The sequence below is a fragment of the Arachis duranensis genome, chromosome 3 (assembly GCF_000817695.3).
Source record: "Arachis duranensis cultivar V14167 chromosome 3, aradu.V14167.gnm2.J7QH, whole genome shotgun sequence".
NCBI classification, from domain to species: Eukaryota; Viridiplantae; Streptophyta; class Magnoliopsida; order Fabales; family Fabaceae; genus Arachis; species Arachis duranensis.
In genome coordinates this window covers 65,768,417-65,787,135 of record NC_029774.3, presented here as the reverse complement: position 1 = coordinate 65,787,135, position 18,719 = coordinate 65,768,417, and the positions used below count along the sequence as shown (strand labels likewise).

Here is an 18,719-nt window from a genome sequence, read left to right as displayed (position 1 = left end):
AGAAGAAACAGGGCGGAGGGGACAATGTAGAGTGTTACTGAGGTACCTTGTTTGACAACGGGCGACCTTGCTGACAAAGATTTTCCTTCCTGACCTGAGAAAATATACCAATGAAGAGTTAAATATTTACATTACATGTATATACTTAAAGAGCAGCTGGTACACAAGCATCCCACAATAGCACAGAATCCGGGAAAGGGCCGCACCCAAAGGGTGTATTATAGACAGCCTAACCTGATAATTACATCAGTGGCTGATTTCACAACTTAAACCCGTGACCTTGAGGTCACATGGAGACAACTCACGGTTGTTCCAAGGCTCCCCTTCACATTATATGTATATAATTAATAAAATCACAGAAAATCTAGAAACCAACCTTCAAAATTAATCGGTATGTATACAAAAGCCAAACATTGACCAACATCCTCTTTGGCCAAGGTATATTCAGAAGTACCAGCTGACACTAACAAAAAGTCACTGCCCAAGTTTACCACAACGAATAACAGAAAAATTAGTAAAACAAAACACGAGAGAAAGGAGCGTGAATCCTATGAGGCATAATAAAATGAATACTCACCCTGCACTCTTGTTCTCCCGTAACCATTCAAACTTGCTGGGACCCTCCCTCCCTCCAAAATAATCACCAACTCCTTTAATGGTATTTCCTTCAACAACATCTCCAACTATTCTAACATTACTAACTGAAGGAGGAGCTGCAACGTGAAAGGAAAAAATGACAAACAAACCTCAGATAGTACCATGGAAAGTAGTTCAGCAAAATTGGTCCCTCCAAGATAACAGTTTGACAGCTTCGAAACCAAGAGATATTTCCAATTTTAATCTCATGACAATAGATTAACCCTTTCTTTACAATAATAATTTCCAAATAGAATCATTTCGTTAATTATAAGCCATTTATATCCAATATATACTTTCACTTCATGTTCATCTACATATTCCTAATAACAGAGGACACATTAGTACCTAAAAAAGAATTATCACAAGGAAATTAAAAATTCAATTAAAGAAAGTTCCCTATTCAAATGTGCCACCAAGCATGCTTTTTGCTGATGGAATAGTCCTAGTTCAAGAGTTGAGCAAATATATAAATGTAAAATAGGGTGTATCTTTAACATGGTGGTCAAAAATGGAGAACATACCACAACATTGGGTTCCTCAGAAATCAAGACAGAATCGTATAATAGCAAAGATTATCAAATATGATCTCTTGGGATTAGCACTGATATATATCATTATTTCCTTATTAGTATTACAATTTTACCATTATTATAAAAAGATGGTAGTATTCCTCTCATGTAAGTCACATCACGTACACATCACATAAGAATAATATATTCTTTCTCCCATCCTGTAAGCTACTATTTACTCTTATTTTCCTGGTTAATCACGGACTTTAACAGTGTTTAAGCATCTAGATGTATGCATCTTATAGACATGAAGGAACAATTAAAAAAATGTAAACAACAGGATTCAAGCAACGTTAATAAAACAGAGCAGTGTTATGAGTGTCAACTGTACGCGATTGAATATTTGGCAACAAAGCCAGAAAACATGAAAACATTATGTTTAATTAGTACACACGTTAGATATGAGAGGAATAATAATGAATGTAGACAAGAAGCTAAAATAGCAACTATTGTGTGAAGGACATGCAAAAAAAACACTTGTGAATAGTAAGAAGATCTCATCAAATTCAGTGTCATCAAACAATTCAAGTCAAAGAATGATCAAGAATAGTGGTAAACAAAAATCATTAAAGACTCAAAGTTAAATAACCTGTTCGATAAACATGATTTGCACTAAAACACCATCATTTTATCTACGTAGCCCATTCCATTTAACGGAAAAAGACATGTACATACTCCTATCCAACTGCAAGCAAATCTCGGGGATTATAGATCTTTCACGGTATGCAAACTAAAATTGAAGCATAGGGCAATCAAACCCTTCTCTTATAATGTGTGAAATGTCATAAAGAAATGGCCCCATGGTTATCCAGCAGAGTATATCATGTTAACCATCGCATGGAACATTTATTTCAGCATGTCACTCTAACAGCCTTCGATGCATTTTTCCTATTTATATCTATTCAAATAGCCATTTTTACCACCTTCAAAGTGTTCTCTGATGCCAACCACTACCAACTTATGAGTGTGCCACAGAGCCCATCATTCACCTTAGCACCACTTGCACGATAGGCTCCCCACTGTGCACGTCTCCATCCGCTCATCCATGTACCTACACGCAGCACTTCACTTCTCAAGCATCAGGTTACATGATCCTTTTGGCAACACATGGCGACGCATCGCTGAAATCACCCTATTCTCCACATTGTAAATATGCCATGCTGCTCACATCCAAACACTACTTGAATGCACCAGTTTTCATGTTTCCATTTTTTACCCTTTCAATGACCCATGTTTGTTGATCCTTTTCCAACAATCGCTGAAGATTCCCTGATGATTGAGCCAACTAATCTTTGCACCATGGTAGCCACTTTGGTTTGTCCATAGTGTTGTCATCTCGTCAAACTTGGCTAACCATGTGTGATTTTTTATTGTATGTATAGAAAATTTCTGATGCCTTCATTGAGTTTCTTACAACCATCAATCCTAATTCATTCGAATAGTTTAATTTCTATTTGGGAGTACCGATGAGTTTTGCCTCTTCAATTTCTCCAAAACATTGTTCAAGCTAATGGTAACTCTCACTCCAGCTACCTTCGTATACCCTTTTACGATCGTATTCAACGTTGAATTAAATTCATTTCCACTTTTCTCTTAATTATTTATTTCCTTTTACCGGGTACCAAGTAAATCAACATGGCATTGAATTATTATCACCCTCAATGATTTTCTTGCTGCAGTTTCTTCTTTTTGGATTATCCTTTCTTTTGCCATCTACCAAAAACACTTCCCATTTATCACACATTTTCTCATAATTCTTTTCTTTCTTTGATATTTCGTTTTAAACTTTCTAAAATAATTCTTCCAAAACCACTTTTTTGAAAGCATATTATGGCTCCATTATGGTTCACTGCCAATCTATTCATCATGCTGGCAAATCCAGCATTTTTTCTGCCTTGTACCAATTTGTTAATCTTGTTCCCAGACTTGTTTCTTCACTGCTTCAATCATAAATATTTAGTTCAAGATTCTCCCATGAGTTGGTAGTTCTTCACTGCCTGAAGTGCACTCTCTATTTAGCCACTGCATTCTCTGTTTCCAAGTGGATTCCCTGCGGTGTGGTAAGTGATTTCCCACACTTGGTAATCTCCATCTCGGTTGTCTTTTCTTTATCTCAAGGCAGTGCCCATCTTAACCTTTTCCAATTTGGTTTGTGATATATCTTTGCTTTCACAACGACTTAGCTTCCACCTTTCTGGATCTAATTTTGGCTTCCATTGCCATATATCTCTGCTTTCACAATGAGTTGGCTTCCACCTTTGTGGATATAATTTTGGCTTCCATTGCCAATCTCTATTCCCATTCCTACATTGAAGTGCAATGTTTGACCGATTTGTATGCTGGTGAGTTAACTCATTTCACATTCGTATTCTCCATTGGTTGGAATGAAGGCCTTTGTGACTCGGTTTTTCCTTCCTTTTTTAGATTCTAGTTCACTGTATTTTTCACATCTCGTTGTGGTGTACACTCGTCCATCTCGTGCTGGACATGCTAAAGTACACATTCTCCAACTTATGAAGAGAAGTCGGAGGATATTATTGTAATTAGGATTAGCAAGAAGGTTATGATAGTAAGTTACATGTCTAACACAATATAAGTCATGTAATAGACTAATTGTAATCATCATTTTCATTTGAGAAATTTATTTCCACTTATTTAAATATTTTCCTTCAAATATTTATTTCCTTTTTCATGGTGGCATGAAATTCAACAGAAGTTATTTTATATCCTTAAAGCTTAAGTGTAGCAAGCTTAAAACTTAGTAAGCTTTACCTTGTAGAGAGGTGCAACAAATAAAGAGAATATCCCATTATATCTCTATCATATCTCAAAATATCAAATATCTCTAATGATTGATTATGTTATTTTATGATTATTTCCTCCTTTAACGAGGATTATGGCAAATACCTTGTATTTCTACAACACCACATAATATAATAGCAACATATTTCATATTACTCAAGACTTTCTATTCTTCCTCTCCTAACTAAAAAAACCCATCGTCTCAACAGTCTCCACAACCTTTTGTGGCACTAAAATCTTCTTTACCCCAACCATAGCTTCTCCAAACCACAATCACCAGCCTCCTCTAGACAAGTTTCCTCACAAATGCTACCAAGCATGATTCAAAAGAAGCTCAAACATAAAGATAAAGATGATAAAATTTAATACTTACCGGCTTTTATAAAATCTGTATATTTATATTGAGGCTCTCCTTTAGCACCTTCCTCTGTTACTGGTGTGTACATGAAAACCAAACTTGAATCAACGTCATCTAAGGTAAGCTGATACTCTTCATCTTCTGCCCCAGCAATGACTACAGGACTGCTGTTCCATTTCCTCCGCAGCCAACTATATTAAGGAAAGGTAACAAAAGACATGGCGGAGTTGTATTACACAACTTTCTCAACAGAACATATATTTCATCATTTACACAGATGCAGATCAACACATGGAACCTGAAATGCAAGTACAGATGTAGAGAATGCCATCTCACCTAGCAACACCTTTTCCTGGAGTCCCACCACACCATGCAACCTTCGCACAGCCCTTGATGATACTTCCCTCTACTAGTTCTCCATGAACTTCAAGTGTTACAACCTTTGGAATTCCACTTCCTTGTGAAAAGTAAAAGCATAGAATAAGAAATGCATGAGAAATATACATGCTAAAAAATTGTTACAGAACATAAATATAGAAAGAAATCATACAGCTCCTTTTTCTTTTGCCAGAAAGAAACTAAACAGGTAAGCAGACATATAGTTATCGATAGCACCAAATAGCAGCACTATTGAGGCAAAAGGTTGTGTTTTAGAGTTGAGCATCCAAAACTTTATCTTCTTTTGTCATTTGGCACAAATAAAGGCAATGTCACAGCATTGCATCTATGGTGCCCCTCCATTGCTTTAAACCCTTCTCTTTTTTCATTTTGCTTGCAAAATTCTCTATTTGTCCTCACTTCTAGTTTGCCATACTAACAAAAGGGGGTGTTTCTAGTTTTCCCCTCACAATAGCTCACCTTCAAGCAACAACACAATAATTCAGGTTTGGAGGAGCTCATCCGTTCCCCAAAAGCAAAGTTACTTATGTTCATGCTTACACAAACCAACTTCACAAAGACAGCTAGGATATCCCACAATTCTCTCCTGACAAAGGCTATTCTATATAGGACATGTTAATAACTATCTGTAAGGATATAAGACAGGTCTACCTCGTGAAACTGGAGGAGAGACGGCAAATATAGAAGGATACTCTGTCTCGCCTAAACAGGGAGTGCATTCCACTTTCAGAATTTTACCAATGTCATCATGCTTTGGCCAGTAAATCTGGTAATCAAACACTTTATTGAGAACAGGGTATCGGGCAAATATATTTACAATAACAAAAAGAGGGTAAAACATAAACAATTTAAGGTAAATGTAGTCAACTCATTACCTCACCAGTAGCATCTGGAATAGAAACAAAATTTGAAAGTGTTTTGTCACCAGAAAACCATTGATATTTTAAGACTAATGGAGAGTCCACACTCACTGCACCATCAGGAATAACCGTGAAATGACAGTGACACACATCTTCTTCCGACGGTTTATCAATGGAGGCTTCTTTGAGGAGGAACCCAGGAGGGATATGATCTTTCCATTTATCTGCTAGAAAACGGAAAGTTGACTCTGCAGCTTGCTCAGGGCGACCAAACTCCCAACCATCTCTGATACAAAATGCTGTTTGTGCAGGATATCGTTTGGCTAATGCCATTTCCTCACGAGAAAGATCTGCAAAACTTCTTCAACTTATATTAATTCGTAGAATAACTCAGACAACAGTAGATAACACATACATTGGGTAATATTATTTCAGGGAATAAGAATCAAGAAGTTTAAACAATCAATTCCAGTCCTAACAACAGTAGATGATAAAGGGTAATGAAAAAGTTACCACCCATACCTCTATCGTTATATTTTTTCAAAGTGGGCCCAACTAGCAATATCGAAGCAGCTTCTAAATGAGGCATCTTAAGTATAGGATTCTCCTCCACACGCAAATGCTACGATACAACAAAATCATTGGAAGTAACCAATCAGTTCACATTTTTACTATGCATTCATGTAGTAATTTTCACTGATCGCAATCTCTAACATTGGATGTTGAAAATACTTGTATTACACAATTTACAAGTGCAGCCAATGATTTAAAAGTTTCAAACCAGGCACACGTGCACCAAATGTTTCTAACAGGACCACATAATGACTGACTGTCATATTACTCAACTTTTTCCTTTACGGGAAAATATTTCAACTGCATTTATAAATTAAGTCAAACATCCATAGAGAGTATTTCTAATATTACGAGGGAGGAGGATTAATGAAGTGTAGCTTAGCTTTCTAATTGGCACACGTTTGAGAAGGAAAGTCCTCTAACAAATCAATGAACTTTGCACCAAATTGAGGTCTATAAGGCTCTGAGATATGACAGAAGGTAAAAGAGAATTGAGGTAGAATCAGTATAGAAATTTAGTAGGAATTAGTAGAAGATAATAGAAATAGAAGAAAAAACAGAATCACTGAAAAGAGAGTATTAGTATGATAGTTCCCCAATTAGTGAAGAATTCTATTATGTAAGTGTGTATGGGCATATAAGAAATAACCACAATGATATTTGGCATTCGAGAGGCCAATTTCCCCCTCAATTCTCACTCTACTTTTTACCTACCCTCCTCCTCCCTTTTCTATTTATATACTCCTCTCGCCTCCAACAACTCCCTAAAACTCACTTCCCCCAAAAACTCCCTTCAAAATGTTGTTCTTCAATGCCTGAAAAGTAGATGAACCATTCGTGAGATCAAAAGGCATTACTAAGAATCATATTGCCCCTCATGGGTCTTAAATGCTGTTTTCAGAATTTACTCCTGCTGCATGCAGATTTGGTGGTAACTGGACTTCTAATCAAGCTTCGAAAATACCGCAGCCCCAACAACTTCATCCAATAACTCATCTATAATCAGAATTGGAAATTTATTAGGTACTATAATGTTATTTAGCACCCGATAATCCACACAAAACCGCCACCCACCGTCCTTAACCAAAATAACAGGACTAAAGAAAGGGCTCGTGCTAGGCAGAATGATATCAATTTGCAAAATCTCGGCCAAAATCATCTAAATTTCAGATTTTTAGCCATCCAACCAGAGCACCTAACACCAACTCAGGCTGACTCAATTCCATAAGTGCAGTAGGTTCCACTAAGAGTGCATTGAACTCCAATGAAGTCTGTTCAATTTTGCCTTTTCATCATCACAGCTCTATAGGTTTCCTCTCTTTTAACTTCAACAAATACTTCCCCAATTGAGGGTAGGATTGCTCGTCCAATAACTTTACCATGAACATCATCTAGCTCCACATTGAGTCCTACAAGAAATTGAAACATCCTCACTTATTCCACTGCTTGTTAGTGATGTTTAGCATCAACAGTTGAATTCTACTTGTAGGTATCGAAGTGGTAAGGATCCTTGCCACACCCACTTCATTCTATGGAAATATTTGGTGACACTATCACCCCTTGTCGAATGTCTCTAACTTGGAGAGTGAGATGATAAATCTAGGATTTATTCCCAAAATCATATGTAATCTCCTTTACAATATTCCACAATTCCTTGGAGGTCGTATAATACATATAGTTACGGCTGATATCTTCCTCCACTGAGTTCACCAGTCATGTCGCCACCATGGAATTTTCGGTATCATACACATTATATTGCCTGTCAAAGACACCAGGCTAGCTTCACTCCTCAGTGAGGTATCCAATCTTCCCTCTTCGATGAATGTACATCTAAACTGATTGGAATCACATATGGTAGTTCGACCAATTGAATCGCAACGTGGTGATCTGAATTAAATGGGAGTCACCACCAACCAATACCCGTTGCTCATATTTTGAATCAAATAGAGTGGGAGTGGCAGTCTCCTTCTATCCATAATTAATGGTTAAGGAACTGTTAGCCATGGCTATAAATCAAAGGCATAGTGCAAAGTCTTGCTCTAATACCACCTTGAAGTGTTTGAATATTGTGTTATGTCAAATGTGCAGAAAATCATCCTCTTTAGAGAGGGATTACAGAAATAGAAACTAGAAAACAAGAAAATACTAGTCTAAAATAAAAAGAAAGTAGTTGATAGGACCAATAATAGCAGAATGATCAGCTTTATTGATACACTGGGATGGCTAATTAGCTCTCCCTAGAAGGTTCTACACAGCTGGAACTATCAGCTCAGAGAGAGGGATTCTCTCCCACTTCTAACAGAACTCATAACAGAAAAACTAACCTCAATTTCACTATAAGCTAGCTCTTTATAATAACCTATCAGCCAGCTGGATATCCTAACAACTCCTATAACACTTCTACTTGACCTCTACTTACCTCTCCTTTTGTAACACAATCCAAACCTGTTAGTAGTAGGCGCCTCTCTATCAATACTCCCCCCTTGGACAACCACCTTGTCCCCAAGGTGGAGCTTCGGAAAGGCGGCCCGCAATGTCGCCGCTCGCTCCCAGCTGTCCTCACAAGGAGATAGGCCCACCCAGCGCACCAAATACTCCAAGGCTCCATCCTCTGTGGTTCGCGACGCTACAATCTGGGATGGCTGCATCACCAGCTCACCATCCTCAGCCAGCCCTGGTGGAAGCGTCTGTACCTGCTGCTGCAGCGGGATAGCCCTTTTCAACTTGCTAACATGGAAGACCGGGTGAAGTCTACACCCTTGAGGCATGGCTAACCTGTATGCCACTGCCCCTATCCTCTCAACCACTTCAAACGGTCCATAGTACCGAGGACTTAGCTTTTCATTGACCTTCCGCGCCAGTGTCCGCATCCGATAAGGTTGCATTTTCAAATAAACCCACTCACCCGGCTTGAACTCGACATCTCTTCGATGCCTATCCGCTGCTTGTTTCATCCGCTGCTGAGCATGCACCAAGTGCATCTTCAACTCTGCCAACACCGCATCCCTGGCTGCAGTCAATGCTGCCACCTCCTCAACATGTGAGGGAAACGTCTCTCCCCGGAAAAGAATAGGTGCCGGCACCCCATAAAGTGCTTGAAATGGAGTTGTTTGGGCTGAGGCATTGTAGGAGGTATTAAACCAAAACCCCGCCCATGGTAGCCACTCCAACCATTTCTTTGGGTAGCCCCCCACAAAGCACCGCAAATAAGTCTCCAAACAGCGATTCACCACCTCGGTTTGGCCATCGGTTTGCGGATGAAATGCCGTGCTGTACTTCAATTTTGTTCCTGCTGCTTGGAACAATTCGGACCAAAACTTACTCATGAACACCCTATCCCTATCCGATATGATTGACTTGGGGAACCCGTGTAGTTTAACGACCTCTTTAATAAAGGCTAGTGCCACCTCCTTGGCTGAAAATGGATGAGCTAAGGGGATGAAGTGCGCATATTTAGTTAACCGATCGACCACTACTAGGATGGTGTCCATACCTTTGGATTTTGGCAATGCCGCCACAAAATCCATCGTAACGTGCTCCCAAACTCGCTCCGGAATTGGTAGTGGCTGCAACAGCCCCGCCGGTTTCATTGCTGCATGCTTGTTTTGCTGGCAAGTGTGGCAGCCCGCAACATAATCCCTGACCCGTTGCCTCATGCCGCGCCAATGAACTGCCGCTGCCAGCCGCTTATAGGTTCGAAAGAAGCCTGAATGTCCACCCGCCCCACTGTCATGAGACTCAGCCAGCAAAAGTGGGATCTGAGAGGAGTTTGCAGGCAACACTGCTCTCCCTTGATAAAACAGCCGACCCTTGTGTAGAGAATACCCTGGATATCATCCAGCCCCTGCTGTAGGGCGGCCACAATCTTTTGTAGCTCTTGGTCGTGAGCCACCTCCTCTTCCACCGTTTCCCAGAGGTTCATATGTACTACCGAAATCGCCTTTGCCATCATTTGCCGTGACAACGCATCTGCTGCCTTATTCTCAAGGCCTGGCCTGTATCGGATCTCAAAATCCAAGCCTAACAATTTAATGGTCCACTTCAAGTAAGTTGGGTCCATGAGTCGCTGGTCCGTGAGGAACTTCAGACTTCGCTGATCTGTGAGAACAATAAAATGGTGACCCAACAAGTAATGCCGCCACTTTTGGACAGCGAAGACAATGGCCATCAACTCCCTCTCATATGCAGATTTTTGTCGGGCCCTTGGAGATAGTGCTTGGCTTAGGAATGCTATTGGTTTGCCTTGCTGGGACAGCACCGCACCCAACCCCTCACTCGATGCATCCGTTTCCAAAACAAAGTCTTGATTGAAATCCAGAACTGCTAGAGTCAGTAGGTCTGCCATCAGCCTCTTCAATCTCTCGAAAGCCTCCTGTGCCTTGTCATTCCATTCAAACGCATTTCGCTTTGTCAACTCCGTTAACAGCTTGGCGATTACCCCATATCCTTGCACAAACCGCCTATAGTAGCCGGTAAGGCCCAAGAATCCTCGTAAAGCTCGCTGGTCCGTAGGCACCGGCCACTCTAGCATCGCTGTGGTTTTGTTAGGATCCGCCGAGACCCCTTGTGCCGAGATAATGTGGCCCAAGTACTCCACCGAGCTCACTGCGAATGTGCATTTCTTCTCATTCAACACCAGCTGGTTCTCCACTAAAATCTGGAAAACTTGTTGGAGATGAAGGGCATGGCTAGCCATATCCTGACTGTAGATGAGGATATCATCGAAAAAGACTAAGACAAATTTCCGCAATAGAGGCTTAAGAATGTCATTCATCAAGGCTTGGAAGGAGCTAGGGGCGTTGGTCAAGCCGAAGGGCATGACTAGAAACTCATAATGGCCCTCATGAGTGCAGAAGGTGGTCTTGTGGATGTCTTGATCCCTCATCCGAATTTGGTGGTACCCCGATTTTAAATCCAGCTTAGAGAAAACTGCAGCTCCCGCCAATTCATCGAGTAGCTCATCAATGACGGGAATAGGAAATTTATCCGGCACCGTAATACCATTTAACGCCCTATAATCGACACAAAATCTCCAGCTGCCGTCCTTTTTCTTCACCAACAATATCGGACTCGCGTAGGGGCTGGAGCTTGGCCGAATTATCCCTGAGGCCAGCATTTCTCGTACCATTAGTTCAATTACTGCTTTTTGATGGTGCGGGTAACGATAAGGTCTTATATTCGGAACTGAAGCTCCTTCTATCAGTGGAATGGCATGATCATGGCAGCGATGTGGTGGCAGCCCCGGTAATGTCTGAAACACCTTAGCATGAGAAGCTAACACTGATTCGATTACCTGCGGCACCTGTGATACCGTAGCCGCTTGCAAAGTCATGGGCCATAGCTGGACCATAAATCCTTCTCCCCCTTCTTGAATGGACAAAACTGCAGATTGAAGGTGCATACCTCCATAGCACAGCTCCGGGTCCCCCTGCAACGTAACCATGTTGTCCCCATTCCGAAATTGAAGGCGTGATTTTTTGAAGTTTGCGAGAACGTCTCCCAACTTATCTAGCCACGCCAGTCCCAGGACAAATTCCGCTTCGTCAGTTGGGAAGATGAAGAAATCTTCCTTGATTGCCACTTCCTTGAATTGGAGCGTGACACCCAAACACCTTCCCTGTCCCCCTGCATTGGTACTGTCCACTACCCTGACCTGGAACTTAGGGGTGTTGTCAATTCTCAGGCCCAACTCGGTGATAATCTCTGGTGTCGCGAAGTTGTCCGAAGCTCCACAATCTATGAGAACGCGTACACGGCGGCCATTTACCTCTGCCCAGGCTTTGATTGACTTGTGATGTCCACTCAAGCTCATGAATTTGAGCTCCAATTGTTCCTGTTCCCCTGTTTCCGGAACTGCCTCATGTTGTAACCAATCCGCTTCAAAGTCTGGCTCCATGATTAAAAGCTTGAACTCTCTATTCTTGCAATTGTGATCTGCAGTGTATGGTTCGTCACAGAGGAAGCATTCCCCTTTTGCCCGCTTAGCTCTATATTCCTCGTTGCTGAGATGTCTCAATCCGCGCCGTCGCAAGGGATCCGTCGTAGACTCCACGCTGTTGCTTGCTGCAGAGTTGGACGTTGTAGCGTGGTGCACTGCTTTTGTGCCGGTTGAATTGGCAACGGCGAAGTTGGGGGCCATTGATTTACCGCGTCCCGATGCCCCTCGCAAGGCAGCGTTGCGATTTTCGACTTTCTGTGCCAGTTCCATTAACTCGTCCACTGACTGGTATGGGAACAGTTTACATTCTTCCCCTACTTCTGGTTTCAGCCGATTCAAGAAGAGATCCATCAGCAATTCTGGCGCAATTCCACGGAGGGGCCGCGCGTGAAGCACGAACTGGTCAACGTAGTCCCGCACTGAGTTCGTCTGTTTCAGCTTCAGCAGCGCTTGATAAGGGCTCTGTAGCCGTTCTGGTTGAAAATGCCGTAGCAGTGCCGCACTGAAAAACCGCCACTGCAGCACCGGCGCCGTCGCCTCCCACCACCTGAACCACGTGAATGCCCTTCCTTCCATTGCAAAGGTGGCGACCGTGAGCCATTCCTCCTCTGGCACTGTGCGCAGCAAGAAGAATTGCTCCATGCGTTCAACCCAAACCACCGCATCGTCTCCGCGGAAGATCGGAAGTTCCAGCTTTCGCCATTGCTCCGGCGCGCCGCGACTTCCAGCCGATGAGCCTGCAGCCAGGTGCGATCCCGGTGAACCACGCTCATTCCGATTAGGCGCGCGATTTTCAAACGCATCAATTCGGGAATCGAAGCGCTGTAGCGTCTCTCGCATCGATCGGAACATCTCATCCATGCGCGATTCAATTGTGTCAAATCGTGACTCCATTTTCCTCGATCTCGATTGCAACATTCAGCGTGGGGATCCTCAAGCTCTTGATACCAGTTGATAGGACCAATAATAGCAGAATGATCAGCTTTATTGATACACTGGGATGGCTAATTAGCTCTCCCTAGAAGCTTCTACACAGCTGGAACTACCAGCTCAGAGAGAGGGATTCTCTCCCACTTCTAACAGAATTCATAACAGAAAAACTATCCTCCTCAATTTCACTATAAGCTAGCTATTTATAATAACCTATCAGCCAGCTGGATATCCTAACAACTCCTAAAACACTTCTACTTGACCTCTACTTACCTCTCCTTTTGTAACAGAATCCAAACCTGTTAGTAGTAGGCGCCTCTCTATCAGAAAGATTTCTAATTCTAATCATAAAACTTCCTAAAATAAGCTAAGCTAAAAAGGAAAGAATATCACAACAAATCATATTTAGGAAACAATTCATTAAACAAATCAAGGAATCTGATTAGATTTGATGTCCTTGACATCCAGTCGACAATTAGTATTTATCCAATTAAGAACTGCAATCCAAGTAAGAGATTTGACCGTGGAGAGAGATTTAAATTTGCAAACAAGTTTATCGATGTTTATTGTTGGTTTTCAACAAGGATTGGATTACTCTTTTGACATCCCTTTGTTCATTGCAAATGGTCAACACTTAACAGTTCCATTATAATTGATAGACATCAGCATGCTTTGTTCCAAATTTTATCCTTAAGAAGAGGGGAAGGAGGGACAACCAATCACACCAAACGGTAAAATAGAAAGAACCCAAGCATCACACCCACAAACTATACATTTTCCCTGGTTGATTTTCTTAGAAAACCAATAGTTCATTTCATCACAACAATACAAAAACTAAAAGTATAATCCATATTCTAATATTCTATTGTCTATGACTCCATTCCATATACATTGAGAGGATGACATTTCACACAATAAATAAGAACTTTGTCAAACAATATGACTAATTCATACACACAATGCATGATATGCTTAAGCCATGTTATACTAACCTCAAGAACAGGTAAATATGGGAAACCCTTAAGAGTGGAAATTCTGTTTTTGCTGGCAGCTAAGACCTGCACCAAAGTCCAAATACATAGATTAATATATAATCCAATGTGTGTGTATATATATAAGCCAATATATTGTCACAACTGAATGAAACAAAACAACCTGCAGTCGAGGTTGACTTGCCATAGTGAGAGATTTCAATTTATTTTGAGCTACTGAGAGGAACTGCAAAAACAGAACAAAATCAGAAAGTTTATAAAACACTTAAGTTGACAAACGAGTTAAGACATAATTAAAATCATGAAGTATGCAGAATTATTAAAGCTTGCCTCCAAGTTAGGAAGTTGCGGGAGACTTGCCAATGATGTAATTTGATTTCCAGCAAGATAAAGTTGCTGCAGAAAAATTTATCAAGTAACAATTAACATTGTAAAACTTTTTCCAAAAGCAGCAATATGACAAACACATTACACATGCATACAAAAATACAAACCCAAGAAAGAAGGCAACACACCTGCAGTACTTTGCAATTCTCAAGAGGCTCAAATCCAGGCCCTCTGAAGTCATTAAAACTCAAATCAAGAACCTGGCAATAAATAATTCTTTTAAGCATTTAGAAGATAACAAAAATTCTCAAACTAAACCTCAAAATCTAAATAAATTACAAATTAAAAGTATACAAAACCTTCACTCTCGTCAATATTTCAACTCCGTCCAATGTAGAAAGGAGATTGTCACGAAGATAAACAAACTGTCCAAAAAAATTAAAAGTTAATCAATAGAACACATTGGGGTACATAAAAGAAATAAACCAAAATTCTACAATTAACACTATGTAGTCCATGAGAGCAAGGAAAAATGGAAAACTTATTTTCTTTTCTGATAAGAGAAAAATATTTTTGAGATGAAGATAAGAATGATACAAGAAAAAGTACCAATAACATAGCATCCCAATCTCCAAACATGTTTGAGAAGTAAAGTCTGCTAAAATGTCATGTCATTTGCACCAAATAGACACCAAAGACCTAGCACTAACCTACAAAACTTGATTTTTGAAATTTATTTTGAAGGTGTGGGAATTGTGCCCTGACTAGAGACTTCGAATAGTTGTATACATATAGCACAATCGTACAAAGATTTGGCCTCCTTTATTTTCAGAAAAACCAAAAACCAACAAAACTAATCCACAAAACTGATTTAAGGTCACAAGGCATACAGAACAATCACCAAATGTAACAATGTATTCAGTATAAGTTCAACCACATGATAGTAAAAGTGAAAACAGACCTACTTTTGGAAAAACCCAAAGTCTTCCAATTTCCCTAACACCTCAATCTTTATTTCACAATCTTAAAGAACAAAAACCTAAACCTGTTGCCGAATACAATATCAACTAACCAAAATCATCTCACTAGGGCCAACTGTTCAATGTGTCTAAGACCTGTTAGAAAGTGCTTTGCTTCATGTATTCCAGTTGTTCAGTAATTAAGAGAAAAACAAAAACGGACCACCAAGAAAAGTTATGCTTTTTTCACAACTTCTCTTCCTAGCAATTAGCAACTGAACAATTTGCACTACTGTTTCTCAATACAAACTAGAGTGAGCTCAATCATAACAAACAACTTTCATTCCAAATAAATTTGTGTCCATTAAATATCAAGAAAAATGGAAAACAATACTAATAAGATAGAAAATTACAATGTAGGAGAAGGAGAAGAGATCCTCTATACAAGAACAAATAAAGTAAAGAAGGCTAGCAATGGAGGACAACATTCCAATCTCACAACATATAAGATGGAAACTCCTCTACACAGACTATGTGCTTTACACCATACAGAGGCTAAGCATCTAATCTATCCCACAAAACATCTCCGTCTGAAAATGTCATGGAAAGTGCAAGAATTGCACTATAACCAAGTATTCCAAATGATAGCATATATAAAGCACTGCCACAAGGATTCAGCTGCCCCCTCTCTTCCCCAACCTCAAACATTGTCAAAAGAATCTAACTTTAGGTTACCAGACATACCCAACACTGACCAAAAATGCCAAACCTTACTCGTACATATAACACTAGAATATGATTGTAAATTTGATTGTCTTTTTCTGGTTAAAATAGTAAGCAAACAACCATTCTCGGAATATATTGACATTTGTCAAGATGAAATCTTGAAAAGAAAAGCAGCTCTACCAATAAAAGTTACAGTTTTCTGCACCTTTTAAGAAGCACAAAAGTGTTCTTTGTAAAATAATCAATTAAGAATGGAATATAAGAGTGATCAACAATAATAAAACCTAAAATGTGCTTTCTATATAGTTCTATCAAATTGTAAAACAAATTCTATCTTTCACAAAAACGTCTAAAAGTAAATAATTTTCTGTATTATCTTATAATATAATTTATCAAAGCATATTCAGGCACACCCTCCTTAGAACACCACCTCTGATAAAAAAAAATAAACAAAAAATAAAAAAATCTGACAAACGTAGCTAATATCTGGCATGAGTTAAGATTTCAACATAGACCATAAAAAAAATCAGAATATATATCATAATCTTAATGAAACAACCAAATGACATATTTACCTCTAAGTTTGAGGACAAGTTTAATCCACTGGCATTCAGACTGCGAACTCTGTGTCCCCTAAGATCCAACCTCTGATAATAAAATATCACAGATGGATCCAGAATTAGATAACACAGTACGAAGACTAGAAAGTTCCATCACAGTATATCACAAAATTATAGGCAGGGAAGAGATTGAAAACAATAGTTCAGCATCAAATATACAAATGACAAACTACAATTAGGCCCCCCCAAGAGATATGGAATCAATTGATGAGACCATTTCACGACCTGTATTGGCTCAAGTATGCCAAATATCAACTAACATTTGCAGTTTCATAGAGGTAAAGTATAATGATTCCTAGTGTGACAGTCTAAAAGATTACTGTACAAGCATTAGATTTTTCCAGACACAACAGCAACCATACTTTCATTCACATACATATAATTCTCTCTTTCGTTGCCAATTGCTGCACTTACGCATTAGAGTTAACAGAAATTCATTCACTGAGGAGAATCTAAATACTTGTGATATCACCTAAAAGTATTCAAAAAGACACGAGTCATACCACATCATCATTGGCCTTATTATCAACCTGTGGAAGAACAATAAACCGTGAATCCCGGGTATCAGGCGTGCCTACTTTCCTCCTCCCAGACAGGCTAGAACTCCTATCAATTGAGCTGGCCGATGAAGATAGAGACCCTGCTCTTGACCCGCTGGAAACCGAAGGCGACCGCACCACTGATGGTGATGAAGCCTGCAAAACCATCCTCCTAGAAGAACCACCATGGCCGCTGCTGGCAGTACTATCCACCGAAGAACGAACACTCGTCGACGAAGAAACCGACAATGCCGGCCTACTCAACGGCTTCTTGACAACATCCACCTTACTCACTGAAGTCCTCAAACCTAGTCCAACCGGTGATCCCAGTGCAGGCTTCGCCGCAACTCCAGCGCGAGGTGAAGAAGTAACAGAACTTCGCCGGAGCTCCGGCAATGACCTCCGCGTCATTTCGGTGCTGCCCTTGACGCCTGCAGCAGAATCCGCACCGGCTTTCCGTTTTTCATCAGAGATAGACGGCTTCTTCGGCAATCCACCGGTGCTGTTTCGCCTTGGCACGGAAACCGAAGAAACAGAACCGGTGGATGAACTTGATCTCTTAGCCGCCAAAGCCGAAGAACCCGAACCTAAACCTGAACCCGAACCATTTCGAGGTTCCGTTACTCTCTTTCTTGCGGGAACTGAACCGCCAGTGTTCGCGGCAGTTTTCGAAGAAGCTCGTTTCCCTGCTTCCAAAGAGGCCTTTCTTTCAGCAGTTTGGGGATTTTCTGGCTTTACGACTTCGCCTTGATGCTCTGAAGGCTCCTCCATTTATAAACAGCGCTTCTGAGAAATTTTCCACAACTGAAAAATAAAATCAAGAAAAGAAAAACATGGAGAAATGCAGGCTTGTAAGACTTAAAATGAAGCGTTTATAAAGAAATGCAGGCTCCGCAACAAAACGGCAGCATTTTGGGTAGGATCTAACATCTAAGAAGCACAATGCTTGTTAAGGGTACTAAACTACAGGTGACTAGGTGAGTGAATCGTTTTATTTTTTGTTGTGACCAAACTAGAACATTAGAGATCTAGGATTAGAAGAAGACGCAGGAGCTGAAACCGAGGCTGAGTCATAGAAAGAAAAATTAGGAAGAATAAGAGAAGGAAGACTGGAAGAGAGTGCGTAGTGCGTAGCATAGCCATGGAAAAAGCAGAAAAAGGTTGGGATGGGGGGAGAGAGAAAGAGACAGAGGAGCTGGAACCAGTGTGAGGTGTGAGACAGAGTAAAGAAAAGGGAGCAAAAACCGAAGAAAGGGGACCCTTATGGGACCCAATGTGGGTAAAGTGGAGTTTTAAAAAATTTTAAAAGCTATCTGTCCATCACACCCGCGAATTGAAGAGCGGGTCTGGGAGACGACATGGGGCAGTGGAAGCTTAAGTTCAATAATTAGCGTAAGATATAGGTTCTTTTCTAATTTTCACACATTATAATAAGAAATTTGGTGGAACGTGAAATCAACCCTATTTTATTTTATTTTATTTTATTAT

At 40.3% G+C, this 18,719-nt stretch overlaps 1 protein-coding gene across 3 annotated transcripts in view; it reads right to left on the bottom strand.

The window, feature by feature from the left end:
* LOC107479483 (187-kDa microtubule-associated protein AIR9) overlaps positions 1–18,490 on the bottom strand; it is a 32,952-nt gene extending 14,462 nt beyond the window's left edge. The window contains exons 1-15 of one of the 3 annotated variants that reach the window (XR_002372397.2): positions 17,196–18,490; positions 16,648–16,719; positions 14,747–14,812; positions 14,576–14,647; positions 14,391–14,456; positions 14,224–14,286; positions 14,061–14,126; positions 6,150–6,249; positions 5,643–5,977; positions 5,419–5,533; positions 4,705–4,825; positions 4,384–4,559; positions 578–713; positions 377–477; positions 47–94 (exon numbers count right to left, since the gene is read on the bottom strand). Coding sequence is in view for 2 of the 3 variants with exons in the window: in XM_021138492.2 (XP_020994151.1) it covers positions 47–94; positions 377–477; positions 578–713; positions 4,384–4,559; positions 4,705–4,825; positions 5,419–5,533; positions 5,643–5,977; positions 6,150–6,249; positions 14,061–14,126; positions 14,224–14,286; positions 14,391–14,456; positions 14,576–14,647; positions 14,747–14,812; positions 16,648–16,719; positions 17,196–18,002 (2,344 nt within the window). In the remaining variant the exon portion in view is untranslated. The remainder of the gene's footprint in view (positions 1–46; positions 95–376; positions 478–577; positions 714–4,383; positions 4,560–4,704; positions 4,826–5,418; positions 5,534–5,642; positions 5,978–6,149; positions 6,250–14,060; positions 14,127–14,223; positions 14,287–14,390; positions 14,457–14,575; positions 14,648–14,746; positions 14,813–16,647; positions 16,720–17,195) is intronic. The other 2 variants (XM_021138492.2, XM_052258639.1) reach the window with 2 other exon arrangements.
* Between the last annotated feature and the right edge of the window lie 229 nt (positions 18,491–18,719).